A 14,251-nucleotide genomic window follows, 5' to 3' on the forward strand; every position below is an offset into this window, starting at 1 on the left:
AAGGGTGGTGGGTGTAAGCTGTAGGAGTGAGGTGGGAGAGTGGGGGCTTAAGTATGTGCTCGGATGCTCGGCGCTAAGACCCCCTTTAGGAAAGGGCTTGTTGAGCCGCATCACGATTGACTGCTGCCCCTCTAATAATGTTGTCGCGACTCAGTCATCGCTTAGGACATGCGAATAAGTATATAGACAGAGAATATACGATGCCTACTGGATGAATAGGGCCAGATGATGAAAGGTCAAATTGTTTTAATTAAGGCTCGGTCTCTCCGTTTGGCCCATGTTAATTGAACCTGATATACATCTCCTTGCCTGGGCTGCCAGAAACATTTTTGTGACCATTGAACTCAGACTACCTATTGAGGTGCGACCATATCTACCGTAATGGTCAGAGTTGCGATAGTACATTTTTTTGATTGGCTGCTCTATGACGACTTACAAGTTGGTGTAGATATCTTCAAGTCTGATCAGTTATTCAGTTTGCTACCCTAGTGGCTAATCTCTGTCTTGTTGAGTCGCTTTAGTCTCGGTTAAACATAAGCATTAATCTGGATGTGTAAGATCATACTTTTATGGGAGTAGAAACTTGAAGATTCTAAGGTTCCTTATGCCTGGAAAGGTGATCGGGTACTACGCTAGTAGGAGTGTGACGCGTCGTGATCACCGATGTTGAGTGGGGCGATTAACGTTACCACGATATTGTGACAAAACACTAAGCACATCCAGCCCACACGATCTCCCGCCCGGGGTTAAATATCATGTAGAGCCCCGATAAGGTCTGGGGATCAAATCTCAGTCTGATCAGCTTCATTTCGATTCATTTTTGACTGCAATGGATGGGTAGCCAGGTGAAGCAATGATTGGTTACTGTGGAGTGCGGGATTCCCGCCCATGACATAGCGCCCTCTAACAAATCACGCCCTGCCATAGAGAGGATTGAATTCAACGGGGATATTTTTCCGATGGCAAATTAATAATCCAGCCCCTTCTAGAGAAAGAGTTATTTTCGAGATCTGTTATCGATGCGCCAGGCCCAGCCAAAACAAACCAAAGCCAAACCAAAGCAACAAGTGGGGGCAGCTACGTAGGGAGGAACTGTGCTAGTCATAGTTAGCGAGCTAGATTATACTTCATTTAGGGCGAATCCACTTTGCTCAATGACTTCCTGCATTACTTGAATCACTCGAAGAAATGTAGTTTGGTCTGGAGAGACGGCTAGAGGTACGGCACTTGAATCGACTCCCGAAGAAAGGCAATTAAACAACCAAGAGCCGAATTATCTCAGAAGGTCAATTGTCTCATGTTGTGATTCCGGTTAAGGACCGTAACGAGATCCTCCGAGGTCCAACCTCCGGATGAAGGACCCAAGACCCTGAAAAGCCGGAGAAGACGGGGAAATGCGGGGAAGATTCTGTGGGGGTACCGTCATCATTTGCGGCGCGCTGCACTTTCTCTTGAAGGAGAACTATTTCCCGCGTGTGGTGAAACTGTGATCGGGCTCCGCCTTGGTATCGCCCAACCAGATCCTAGATAACTCCACCTTACTGCGTATTTTCTGAACATCGCCCTATTCCCCGCCATTCTTGTACCCACGGGGAATTTAACTAATAGTACGGACAACGGCCGATCAGATTAGACTATCAACGATGAATGCTGAGATGACAGGTCTATAAAAGGCCTACAAATTGGTCTCAACGTCTACCTTGCCTTGGACAGATTCATCATCGATTGACTTCTCTCTCCACTTCCAATCATTCTTGCTGAATTGTTATTCCATACCAGAGATGAACTTCAAGCACGGAGAAGACACCACAGAGAAAATGAAGGCTGATGACCGTGCAGAAGAAGATTTTGAGGAGATTGAGAATGTCAAGCCCTTAGATCTTGGAAACGATCTGTCAGAGCTCAACAATATTGAAGGCACGGCTGCTTCTAAAGCGGCGTGGCTTATCTCTATCGTGGTTTCAATCGGAGGTCTTCTGTTTGGTAGGGCTCCCATCCAACTCGCGAGCATATCTTCTGACTTCGAGACAGGATACGATACAGGCTACATCTCCGCCGTCCTGGTGACCATTGGCTCTTCACTAGGCCACGAGCTGAGCTCCAATGAACAAGAAATGGTGACTTCATTGACAAGTGGAGGTGCTTTGGTGGGTGCAGTAGGAGCAGGTCTCACTGCTGATCGGTTTGGTCGCCGGTGGCCTATATGGGGCGCTTGCGTGTTGTTTGTTACCGGGACTGTCCTTCAGACCTGCGCGTACTCAGTCGAGCAATTCGCGACTGGCAGGTTTGTTGTTGGACTGGGCGTCGGAGGCGCTGCTATGATTGTTCCCATGTACAGTACGTCACCCATTGCCTATCCATTTGCTTATACACGCGACTAACCAATCGAAGTTGGCGAGTTGGCACCTGCAAAATATCGGGGTCGTATGGTTGCGTTCAATAACATGAGCGTTACTTTTGGTCAGCTACTCGCGAGCGCTCTAGGCGCTGGCTTTGCTCAGGTCAAGGGCGAGGGATGGCGAGCTACAGTCGGCATTGGAGCCGCTCCAGCTCTTTTATTAGCTGGACTTCTTGTGTTCTGCCCAGAGTCACCTAGGCAGCTTGTTTCTCATGGTAACCACGAAGCTGCAAACACTGTCCTCCTTCGAATTTACCCTACATCGACTGAGGAGCAACGACGGGCCAAGATCATGTCAATTGAGCTGTCGCTAAGCGAGGCTACTCAGGCTATGACTGAAGAGTCGTTGTGGGTGACCTTCAAGCGTATCTTCACAACTCCCGCTACCGGCCGAGCAGTTTTGACAGCATGTATGGTCATGGCAATCAGTCAATTGTCAGGTTTCAATACTCTCATGTATTACGCCTCAGTATTGTTTTCTATGGTGGGATTCAATAATCCGACTGCGGTCGGGATTACCGTCTCAGCTACAAACTTTGTTTTCTCCATTGTCAACATTGTTCTGGTGGATCGACTTGGACGAAGAATCATTTTGACATTCACTGTACTGGGAATGGCCATTTGCATGATGGTTACAGCTGTAGCATTCAGCTATATTCCTGTGAATACGAGCAATCTGGAGCTAGAGACCGACCAAGTTGGGTGGCCAGGCCCCGTCGTGCTTGTGGCTATTATCTGCTACGTCGCTTGCTTTTCTTCAGGTGTCGCTACCATCGCGTGGATTGGTACAGAGCTTATTCCCATCGAAGTCAGAGCACTTGGAACTATGCTGGTATGTCCTGCGAGACTTCGTCCCTTTGTACCTTTGACACTAACAACTTCACAGAACACGGTGACATGCTGGAGTACTAACATTATCATTGCTTCGACCTTTCTTTCAATGATGAAGAGCTGGACGCCTAGTGGAGCCTTCGGATTTTACACTGGAATCTGCTTCGTTGGTTGGTTGTTCATCGTATTCCTCTACCCTGAGTGCAAAGGTATGCCACTGGAGGCTGTCAGGGATGTTTTCAGCAAAGGATTTGGTGTTCAGTATTCGAAGAAATGGCAGAAGGAGCATGCGAAGGACGCCAAGACTGAGACCGTGGTTTTCGGACATTGAGTCTTGTAGGTACATTGAATACCATGACGAATGCATAACCTCTTTATTGCCTTTTTGATCAGTCATTTGCGTATTGTGGCAAATTGAGCTAGTCACGGGGGCAGATACGATATTTGGAGAAGATCAGGCCGTATGAAAGTGAACAGAAGTCGCGGCATGAGCATCATAGTAGATTTGTAGGGAGGCTAAATGGTATCTGGAGCCCGAAAGAAAATACTTTCAAAGTACGCTTGTGAGCCAAGGTAGAAAGATACGGTAAAAATCACAGAATAGAGCTGCTCTCTTAATCAGTAGAGGAGAAAATGCGGTCTATAAATAGGTACAGGGTAACAAATATAAGCGCAAACATGAAACAGCCACCCGTCATATCGTTATCAAGCCAACGCATTTTTCTTTTTTTCCATTACCAAGGTTCATGAGTGCTTTGCTCCGGTATAGGTACGCTATTAGCGCTACGCCTTGCCTCGTGTGTGACTTCAATTTGTTTGGAGACCACGATTCCAGCATTCGGGGTAGTATTTTCATCGCCTGGTCCAGCGTAGGCTTTCAAACCCTCCAAGTAGATATCGTCGACAATCCGCTCCTCACTTTCGTTGAAGGTCATGTTGGCAGTAACAGGATTCGAGCTGGGTGGCCCACGGCGGTCTCGACTCTGATAATCGCCACCACCAATGCTGCGGAACCCACCAGAGGGAGTTTTGTATGTTCGTTGCGACGATTGGAAGGCACTTCCAAAAAACACGCCTAGCCAGGTCTTGAAGAGATGGAATATCATAGGAAGGTTGGTGGTGATCACGGCGACGAAGGTTTCTCGAGTTCCCCACTCCTCAGCGATTTGTGCTCCACTTACAGGTGACTAGAAAAGCGCTGATCAGAAAGATGCTTTGATGTGCGGGTGAGTCGGGGAACAATGCAGGACATACCACAATGAGAAAAACGCTCTTGATGGTTGCGCAAACCAGCACAAAGACACCAGCACTCAGGACGATTGTCACTGCTATCTTTTTCAACAACTTTAGACTCGATTTCCAAAGCATCGGAATGGGAATGAAGATAAGGTATGGGTCGGTAGCGAGATTTGCGGCGAATGTCACCCAAATGATGGGCATTGAGATAGCAGGCTGGCAGACATCTGGAGGTGAAATGGAATATTAGACTTGAATTGAAGAAATAAAAAAGATAGGAAACTCACTCTCCGGGGCCGGGTTAATCTGCCAGTAGTGATTCAACGGCCGACATGCAGTGAAGATTGTCAAGACACTGGCTATCATGCTCCCCAAAACGAGGGCAAATCCAATATAAACGGGAATGCGGTAGCGTCGACCCAAGCCATCCTATTGGCACCGGTTAGCAAGCCAGGTTTGCTATGTCGCATAGACCAGCAAGTCATACCGTAAGGCGGAGGTAAAATGCGAGCATGGACAGTTTAAGCGACCCGATTAATAGCATATAAGTCGTCCACCCTGCGACCTGAATCTTAGAGCCAATCACTCTAATAATATTGTAAGTTCCCACTTCGAATATTATTTCACGGGCTCTTCAGTTGACTGTGGCATACCTTGCCTGATACTCAGGGTCCCCGGGAGAGAGTGCCGCACGTTGGGCATCTGTCATGCTGTTATTTGCAAGGCCATGGGCGACATTGCCGACACTATATGCCAATGCCGTCTGTGTGGTATAGAAAGCCTAGAAATATTATGGTAAGAATCAAGCACCCACAAATGATTGCGGATCTACGAACAATTGCGACCCAGATAAGGTAGTCGTCGGCTTTCAGATTCCTGAAACCCACGGCCCTCACTCTGGCGTATGTTCGAAGCAAGGTCACAGCAACTCCAAATGAATAGAGCGTCCACAATTCCACCGTTGCTTTGTATGCAGCTTTAGCTGCCTCTGAGGCGGCATCTCTAGCAACTAGAGTAATCATGCCAGACATACCTAAATGAAGTCAGCATGTTAGAATGTCAAATCAAATCCGACAAGAGAAGGCAAGACCGGTCAGCCACGTACTTCTGCGCTATACTACGGTAATGTGCCTCTCAATGGCGGGCTGGCATAGCGGTTGAATCTTCGCCAAACGAGGGCAAGGATGATTGAAAAAAGAAGTTGGTCTTGTATATTGAGAGAACGCCCGAATTGCAGCCACCACACAATACAATAGCTTATCGCCCGTACCAAGAAACCATTAATGAGGTACCTGGAAGTGATTCTTCTGATCGGCAGCACATGCACAGACCCAATTCTAAGTTTTGGGGATGTTCAGACTTTCTCGAATAATCTTCCGAACGATTCTAGCACTAATATTCCCTCCAATCGTGACGGCTAAGTGACCATTTCCTCGGAAACCTTAATAAAGTTGGCTCCAACTGCGAGAAGAAAATGTATCCACAGCTCATTTCGAAATTGAATGATTCTTTTGAAAAGCGATTAGTTCTATTAGTAAAACTGGAGCCCGATTCCCGATCCTTCTCACGTTGCATATCTGAGATCATTATTCTTGTCCCATCGAGAGGGTAACGGTTACTAGCACGTGGTGATGCTTATTGGTTCCCGGTCTGAAGAAAAGGCTGGGCGAGGAAATATGAAGAACCGGTTTTTCACGGACTACCGTCTCTAAGGAAGAAAGTCTGCCCTGGACGGAAATATCTTTGGCAATTTCTCTAGCTCTTGGCTGAGCCGGATTTCTTAGTATGCATTAGGCCTGAGATATATTGACAAAACTGGAGTATGTAGGTCAAAGAACAAGAGTCTAACCCATAATAATAATAATAATTTCTTCCTCGGAAGGCTCGGGATCGTGGCATCGACGCTGCGATGGGGTATCGGCCTCGGCCGGAAATCCATCAAGTGGACCCTGAATGCTGCGGTCAGGCCCTCTGAACAGCGGCGCCACCGATCCCTATGGCCATCCATGATTCTTGGCCCGGCAGCCAAGTGGCTTGGGGGCCAAACTTAAGTGGATGAATTCAATTTATGGTTCGTCTCAGTGTGAAACTAAGCAAATTGTTCCCAGAGTTTAGATTGGAGATATTGGTAGTCTGGCCGTGTTTATCATCGTGAAGAAGGTTTTCTAGGCTTCCATATTGCATGTAGCACGTGCTGGACCCCTACATGAATTAGTCTTTCTTTCCTGCTGCAGGGGGGATTCTACCGGCCGGCTGGTACTGCCAGGCACAATTTTGTGTCCCTCAAATCATAGACTACGAGGAGAATGGAAAGTACTCTGTAGATCTTCAAAAATTGACTTCTAGAGATTGTAATTATCAACGGACACTCGCCCCTCTGGCTTGCGGACACAGAACTTATAAATCCTGCGAGCGCACGATGCCAAGTCCGAGGGAGGTGGACGGGTTGTTCGGCCTTTTAATAATAATATCCCACGATGGCAGCCTTGCTAACCCGGGCTTCAGCAAGCCTAAATTAAACCTTTTAGTCAATTGGGGTAGAAACTAACTAATAGAAGTCCCATACAGTGTGCGAAATAAATATTAATTCCTCGAGCCCCCACGGAATAATTGACAGGGGTTCGTTTGTACGCTCGCCTAGCCTCCTAGCACCCATCTTTTTACGGAGGCCGTTTGCCGGGATTCCTGCTCAGCCAACAGCAAGGCCGCATAGCCGCAACAGAATTCAAGCGTTTTTTTGTCACGGCAGTTCAGGTCGAGCTTTCACGATGTATTACTTGAAGATGCAAGCCGTTATGGCGATTGCCGCCTGGGCTTTCACCTCGGGCGGCCAGAACGTGCCCGTCGCTCGGGATCGCGCCCCCGGTCTTCATTCAAGAGGCAATTATGATATGACAGAGCTCCAGAATAAGCTTTCAAGCTCTGCCAAAATTTACTATCCCAACTCAACCGAGTTCGATGATGCCTCTGCCCGATGGTCCCTGTTGGATGAGCCTAAGGTGAATGTGGTTGTCGTTCCAGGCACCGAAAATGACGTTGCTGCGACCGTAGGTGCTTCTGTCCCCTTCCGCTGCTTTATCATTCCTTCAGTTGCACTGTCCCCTGAAAAACGACACTCGTGAAAACATGAGATTGAGAAGATCAAGCGTGGGTCATTGAACTGACAACCATCTAGGTGCAATTCGCCAATCAGCGGGAGTTGCCGTTCCTCGCGTATACTGGCGCTCATGGATCATTGACCACGCTGGGCAAAATGGATCAGGGAATCGAGATTTACATGACTCAACTTGATACTGTCACCGTCGCCGGGGATGGAAAAACAGCGACGATTGGTGGTGGAGCCATGTCAAAGGCTGTTGTGGACGCGCTTTGGAATGCTGGAAAGCAGGCGGGTATGTGCCTTGCTTATCCTAATGTCATATCTCAAAAATGGGAGGCGCTAATCTTTAAAATCAGTGACCGGAACTTGCGAGTGCGTCAGTATTCTAGGACCTGGTCTTGGTGGAGGTCATGGCTGGCTCCAGGGACACCATGGACTGGTTGCTGATCAATTTGTTTCAATGAACATCGTTCTTGCCAACGGAAAGTTAACAACGATTGACACAACCTCTGACCTTTGGTGGGCAATGAAGGGTGCTGGCCATAACTTCGGCATCGTTACATCACTCACTACCAAGGTCTTTGATATTCAGCATCGTGACTGGGCAATTGAAACCCTCACTTTCAGCGGTGACAAGGTAGAGGCTGTGTATCAAGCTGCAAATGACTATCTGTTGAAGAACGGTACACAGCCGGAAGGTCTGATTAACTGGTCCTACTGGCTCAACAACCCGGGAGCTGACCCCAACAACGTAAGTTTGATTGAATTCCAGAGCGTGGAACAGGTGCCTCTTTCTGACATTAATCAGCCGGTCATCATTTTCTACATCATTCAAGAAGGTGTCACTACTGTCGACGGTGCTTATACCCAGCCTTTCCATAACATCGGACCCATCTCAATCGAGCCTGCGTCAGGAACCTACACCGATCTGGCTGGCTGGACTGGAATTGCCAACTCGTCCCCACCTTGCCAAAAGGGCGCTCTTGCAAACCCCCGCTTCCCGATTTACCTCCAATCGTACAACGTCGCCGCTCAAGAGAAGGCGTATGGGGTTTTCGCAAATGCTGTCCGTGGCAACTCGGCATTCAACAACTCAATCTTCATGTTTGAAGGCTACTCAATGCAGGGTGTGAACGCAATTTCTGCCGACTCTAGCGCTTTTGCGTTCCGCAGTGAGAACATCCTCGCCGCTCCGCTAATTAACTATCTGCCTGCTGGCCCCGGACTGGACACTCAAGTAGCCAACTTGGGCAATCAGCTTCGTGACATTCTTCGGGATGGTACAGGCCAGGACGACCTCCGAGCCTATGTCAACTATGCCTATGGTGATGAAACACTCCAGGAGCTGTATGGAAGTGATAGCTGGCGTCAAAGCCGTCTGCATTCATTGAAGAAGAAGTATGACCCCTCTGGCAAGTTCAGTTTCTACGCACCTATTGCGTAGAGTTAAGAGAATGAGCTGGCATAAGAGAGAAATCCCGTATATAACCATTGTGTAATTGAGTCTTTGTCGCCCCTATGAATATGAATCAACGGGGATGTGGGCGAAAAGAAGCAAGGACAGGAGAAGAATCTCTGCAATCTGAATATAATTCTCCTCTAGCGCAAACGCTTTTCTGTCTTTAAGTTTTGAGAAGATTGGTTAGTAATACTCCATGGAAGACATCCATCGAACCTCAAGCCCAGAAACGAAAACTAGAAAAATAAGAGGAAAAATTACACTAAACATATGTAGTTTCCAATTCCTCGTCGTTCATATTTTCTTTGTTTTCACTGCCCTTGGCCCTCCTGGTTGTCGAAAAACTCAAACAGCAACACAGAGGCCGCCTAATTGTTTGACAGGATATGAGGCACAATACCGCTGGACTCAAGATACATCATTAGAAGCCAAGAACATCTTCGATCCGCCGAAGAGGGCACGTCGTTTCAAGTCACACTGCCAGAACACAAATTCGCATGAAATCTCTGACGAATATAAACCGGAAACGACGACTGTGGAGTATTCTGCTTAGCGAATCTATCGCGTGGGGGTGGCTAGCGATGCAACGCAGCGAGCGTTGCGAGCCAGGAGAAACTGGAGGGTGCAGAGTAGGTAGTTATCGAAGGAATTTGCATACTCTTGGGAGTGGCACTGTAAATCTTTGAATCGGCCACGATGACCAATCTGAAAACTATGTAGTACAATAAGCTGGGATTCACATTGCAAGAAGACACAATGACGAAACTGCGGACCTGGTAGCAATCGGATATTTTCAAGCGGACTATCCTGAGCAGTCTGCATTTTTTATTCTCCATAATGATCAAAATTATTATCAAATGGAGCTTGTTAATACACCGAATATAGCCGAGGCTAGTCTATTGAGGCCAATTATAATGTAGCGATAATGTCAAGAGGTCTATATAAGGGGCGTTGGCCATCCGCACCTTGGAATTCTAGTTTACACATTTTTCCACATCCTAATCTTTTCACTGGAATTTACTATGGAAAACGCTCAAAATTCCCTCAATTCACATCCAACACGATGTGCGCGTGCCCAGGTAGCCTGCCAAGCGTGTCGTGATCGGAAGAAGCGCTGTGATGGTGCTATATCTGGTTTCCCTTGCATGCATTGTCGCCTTGACAAGCGCTCGTGTTAAGAAGCTCCAAGAAAAAGGCACCCGGAACCCACGAAGATACACGGTCGATACCGGCATACAGCTCGGAGATCAAGTCATGAGGCGGCTCTGGAGTCACGACAGATCAGAGAATGTAGGCAACATCTGGTGGTCCCATAATCCATTTGATGTTCAAATGGCTAACAGCTCACATTCTAGACAGTTGTAGCCATCAAGGGGATAGTTCTGAATTTGATAAACAAAATAAGTCGGTTTGGATTCAGCACGCAATAGGTCTTTCAGGCGTAGACTTCAAAGATTCAAACAGTTTCGCTTCGATGCGAGATGATTCTATCTCTGATCTCCTCGACCTGCGGACCACAGCTTTCACTGCGGCAATGAAATGCCTAGATGACTTGATGGCAGAAGAAGTGGATCACATGTCAGGATTAGCGCATCAACTGTTTCTTACACCGAAAAATATGCTAACTTCCTCAATGACTGAATTTTCGGTGATATGGGACCCTTCCCCCAAAGCTCCCGCGGGATGGTTAGAATCGACAGCGCATTTCTTCTTCGGATCATCGGATTTCTAGGTCTCCTCTCTCCACTACATGAGAGCTCGTCACAAATTATGAGATAGCGCATTATTATTGCTGGCTTGTATTAGAGTCCTAGTGAGCAACGACGGCACTTTACACGAGACCGACCATATTTGTTGTGTAGGGTATGTGAACGTAGTAGTCTCAGATCTTGCTCTGGTCACACGGGCTAATTAAAGCCATCCTGCAGTATCAAGATCGTCTTTTCCCGGTCTGAAATTTACCCGCCTTTTCTTCTATTTGAATTCCACTTACATTTGGCTCGATGGCTGTTGGCCTGGGTATATTCTTCATCCTATCTTCTCTAGAGCACAGTGTTTCGAACTAAGCTAGTCAAGACTCCACTTCAGACCCCTCCAGTATGGCAGCTGCCACCCCCCTCTCACAAACTCAGTGAAGAGCAGGTATGCCGTTTTGATCTCATATAATTGGCGCCGGCCCGGCGGGGTTAACTCTTCGGCTAGTATCCATTTTGATAGCCAGTTATCACGCAGGGTGATGTTATTCGCAAAGTAAAGTAAGGATCATACTCATAGCACTACAAAAAACTTTCGCGACACCACAATTCCAAGCCTAATTGGAACGCACCTTACGGGTATAGAATGGTACAACGATACTAGGGCCATCAGTGAGCAGCGGTTATCACATAGGTAGTTATATACAGTGAAGCTTCACGAGATCAACCACCCCGACTAAAGGCCTAAATCATTTTATTAGTTATACTTCAAAAGATGAATAGAGAGACATTACTAGGGCACTCCAAAAGGATGATTGAAAAAAGACGATTAAAAATCCAATTAAAAGGACGATTAAAAGGATCCCCGAATGATCTTTAGAAACATAGGAGATTGAAGCATCTCTGGCAAGGCTATCTCTTGTTCCAAAATGTTGAAGTACCACTGTACACAGATGTCGGATATACCATGTTCTACTTATAAGGGCGTTCCTAAGTAGGCTTGGCGTCATAGTGTCGCGAAAGTTTCTTGTAGTGCCATGAGTATGACCCTATACTAGCCCGGGCGACACCCTCCTGACTAATTGCCACTCAAGCCACATGCCGGCTACCTAATAATATTGTGGGTAAGCACATGTAGATACTGAATTTTTGGGTTTTTATGGCATTTTTCTTCTTTTTTCTACAAAAAGAAATACGTTTCTATAGTACCGGACGGCTTGAGCCCCGAAGTCGTGATGACCCCACGCTTTCTCTAGCCAGTAAAGTGTCAATTCTTCCGCATATATCAGTTGAAGCTAGGTAAGAATGAAGGGTTAATGTCAAATTATTACAAGATTTCATCATTGAGGTACGCGTGAATGCAATGCAGGCAGTTGCATTAATTGGTGACAAGGTAATATAGGTTATCGGCTCTGTAAAATTGTCTTTTGCTGTCCTGCACTCACTTCAGAAGAAGCCTTTTTTGTCTCTTAGTCTATATAGCAAATACCAAAGGCCAATTAGCGAACAAGCGCCGAGTGTCATAGTGATCCCACTAAAAAGCTGGATACCCATAAAGTTCAGATCTGCGCTTCCGCCAGAATTTATAGACGCCAATGCCCCAGCAATTGGCGGCCCTACTAAGGAAGCAAAGCTGCTGATACTTTGGGCCATGCCGAGCCAAGTTCCAAGGGAGTGAGAATCAGGACAGACATGAGGAAAGACGCTCGGTGGAAGGGGGACCAAGGCCCCAGAGATGGCTCCTTTTTCCCAGTCAGTTAAGCCTATGAAGTGGGATAGGAATTGCTTTACCATAGAATGCCACAAAAACGAAAAATCGCGGAAGATCATCGGCACTTATCCAGCACAAGCAAAGCATGCCTGATAACATGCCACACAGAACCCATGAAATCATAGACCCGTAAAAGTGGGCGAAAATAGTTGTAGCAACACGGCCCACGATCGAGGCAGCTTGCGATGCCATCAAGATGTATGAGGCTAATGAACGTGACGTATGAAGTACGGTTTGCGCGTACGTTGGGATCATGTAGTACGGTGTCATATAGCCTAAATAGATCAAGAAGTTCGCAACTGTGAAGCTCCAGAATGGAAGATCCTTCAGTGCTCGGGTATCAAAGAGAACTCTGGGTCGGTCGCTCACTACCCTGCTTTTCAGACCTCCTTCTGAAGAGAGCAGCAGAGCAGCCATAATAAAAAGAAACAGCATCACAAATCCCATAATGCGGACCGTCCATCCAAAGCCCACTCTAGAGATCAGCTGATTGAAGATGACGGTATAGATGATACCTCCTGCGGGAGCTCCGCTTGTGGCCACGCCTAACGCAACAGCGCGATTTTCGGAGAATCTCTGGCTTATCAAGGCGACAGTGGGCACATAAAGCAATCCGAACCCGAGGCCCATGCATATTCCTTGACTTAGGAATATTGCATAGTATTTATGCGCAATGCTCAGCATCATGAAGCCAAACACAGAAAAAAAACTTCCAGCCATCACCATTGTTGGAAAGTAACCTAAATCAAATAGCGGACCAGAGATTAGACCGCAGGCGATCAAGAGCCATGACTGAATAGTTCCAACCCAGGAAATAGCAGATGCTGTAGATGAGGGAATGAAGGTGAGAGCGTAAAAACTCTGAAAAGATCCAAAGGCAAAGTTTAAACCCCTTTGAATAAAGCTTTGTCAATGGATAAGAACTAGCGAAGAATAGAGCCATATTACTTACCAAACATTAAAACACACAAAAAATGCTCCCAGTACCTGGAAGGGCCCTGTTATCCTGCGTGACGGGCCAGACACTCGAGGCACCTCCGGTGTGTCTTCATTGTGCGGCTGTGTGGGCCCAAGCTCTTTAAGCTGTTCTTCTAAATGAGTTGGTCGGTTCATTCCAATTAAATGGTCTTCTGGGGACGGCCTCGAAATTTTCTCTCATAAATGGCGCGAATATTGCGTAAAGAAAAACGTGGGAATAAAGTCGACCCCCGCATCCGCTTGGTTCGCTGGTTCTGACAAGAGAACCAACATTAATGTATCTTATGGAAGACCAACCCTGCCATAGATCACGAGGGGTGGTGTTCTCTGCCGTGATATCCGATGAAGACTGTCATTGGCAGAAGTTGACATGAAGGATGAGTAATATCATAGGATAAAAACAATCCTTTTTTGGCGGTTTGAAGGCCGAAGAGGTACCTCGGCTAGATTGATCCCAGCGCGGATTTTCCCCGCATTTCCCGCGTGTGAAGCAAGAATCACGTATACTATTACAAATCAGCCTGAAAGTGCACGGAGGCCTCCAATTATATGAATGACTTCTTCATTTTGGAGTATTATATTATAAAAGGTCACCACTTGGAAACATAGAACTGAAGGACAGCGTAATTTGAGTACACTGCTATCAACCCAGAACATAGAGAAGGATCATCGGCCATACCAGAACGTTAGACTGAGCTAAGACAGATTCCACGCAGCCCTCGATTGTCATGTTGTCTTACGAGTACCATGGAACGTGGGCTGGAATATGATATCTACATGTAAG

General features: G+C 46.9%; 4 protein-coding genes across 4 annotated transcripts; 2 read left to right on the top strand and 2 right to left on the bottom strand.

Moving 5' to 3' along the window:
* Window positions 1–1,781: 1,781 nt before the first annotated feature.
* N7496_008938 (Major facilitator superfamily domain general substrate transporter) lies at window positions 1,782–3,560 on the top strand (the record flags this gene model as incomplete). The annotated part of the gene is made up of 3 exons (XM_056701857.1): window positions 1,782–2,337; window positions 2,392–3,230; window positions 3,285–3,560. 3 exons carry the CDS (start codon window positions 1,782–1,784, stop codon window positions 3,558–3,560), a joined length of 1,671 nt encoding a protein of 556 aa, XP_056553920.1.
* Window positions 3,561–3,963: 403 nt separating this feature from the next.
* Window positions 3,964–5,496, bottom strand: N7496_008939 (uncharacterized protein; the record flags this gene model as incomplete). Its single annotated transcript, XM_056701858.1, has 6 exons — window positions 3,964–4,416; window positions 4,484–4,692; window positions 4,753–4,894; window positions 4,953–5,052; window positions 5,119–5,246; window positions 5,302–5,496. 6 exons carry the CDS (start codon window positions 5,494–5,496, stop codon window positions 3,964–3,966), a joined length of 1,227 nt encoding a protein of 408 aa, XP_056553921.1.
* A 1,737-nt stretch (window positions 5,497–7,233) lies between these two features.
* N7496_008940 (putative FAD-dependent oxygenase) lies at window positions 7,234–9,009 on the top strand (the record flags this gene model as incomplete). Its single annotated transcript, XM_056701859.1, has 4 exons — window positions 7,234–7,512; window positions 7,641–7,857; window positions 7,922–8,316; window positions 8,374–9,009. The coding sequence occupies 4 exons, from the start codon at window positions 7,234–7,236 to the stop codon at window positions 9,007–9,009; spliced, it is 1,527 nt and encodes a 508-aa protein (XP_056553922.1).
* A 3,155-nt stretch (window positions 9,010–12,164) lies between these two features.
* Window positions 12,165–13,602, bottom strand: N7496_008941 (uncharacterized protein; the record flags this gene model as incomplete). Its single annotated transcript, XM_056701860.1, has 3 exons — window positions 12,165–12,460; window positions 12,510–13,350; window positions 13,459–13,602. The coding sequence occupies 3 exons, from the start codon at window positions 13,600–13,602 to the stop codon at window positions 12,165–12,167; spliced, it is 1,281 nt and encodes a 426-aa protein (XP_056553923.1).
* Between the last annotated feature and the right edge of the window lie 649 nt (window positions 13,603–14,251).

The sequence above is a fragment of the Penicillium cataractarum genome (assembly GCF_028827025.1).
Source record: "Penicillium cataractarum strain IBT 29864 chromosome Unknown utg000007l, whole genome shotgun sequence".
NCBI classification, from domain to species: domain Eukaryota; kingdom Fungi; phylum Ascomycota; class Eurotiomycetes; order Eurotiales; family Aspergillaceae; genus Penicillium; species Penicillium cataractarum.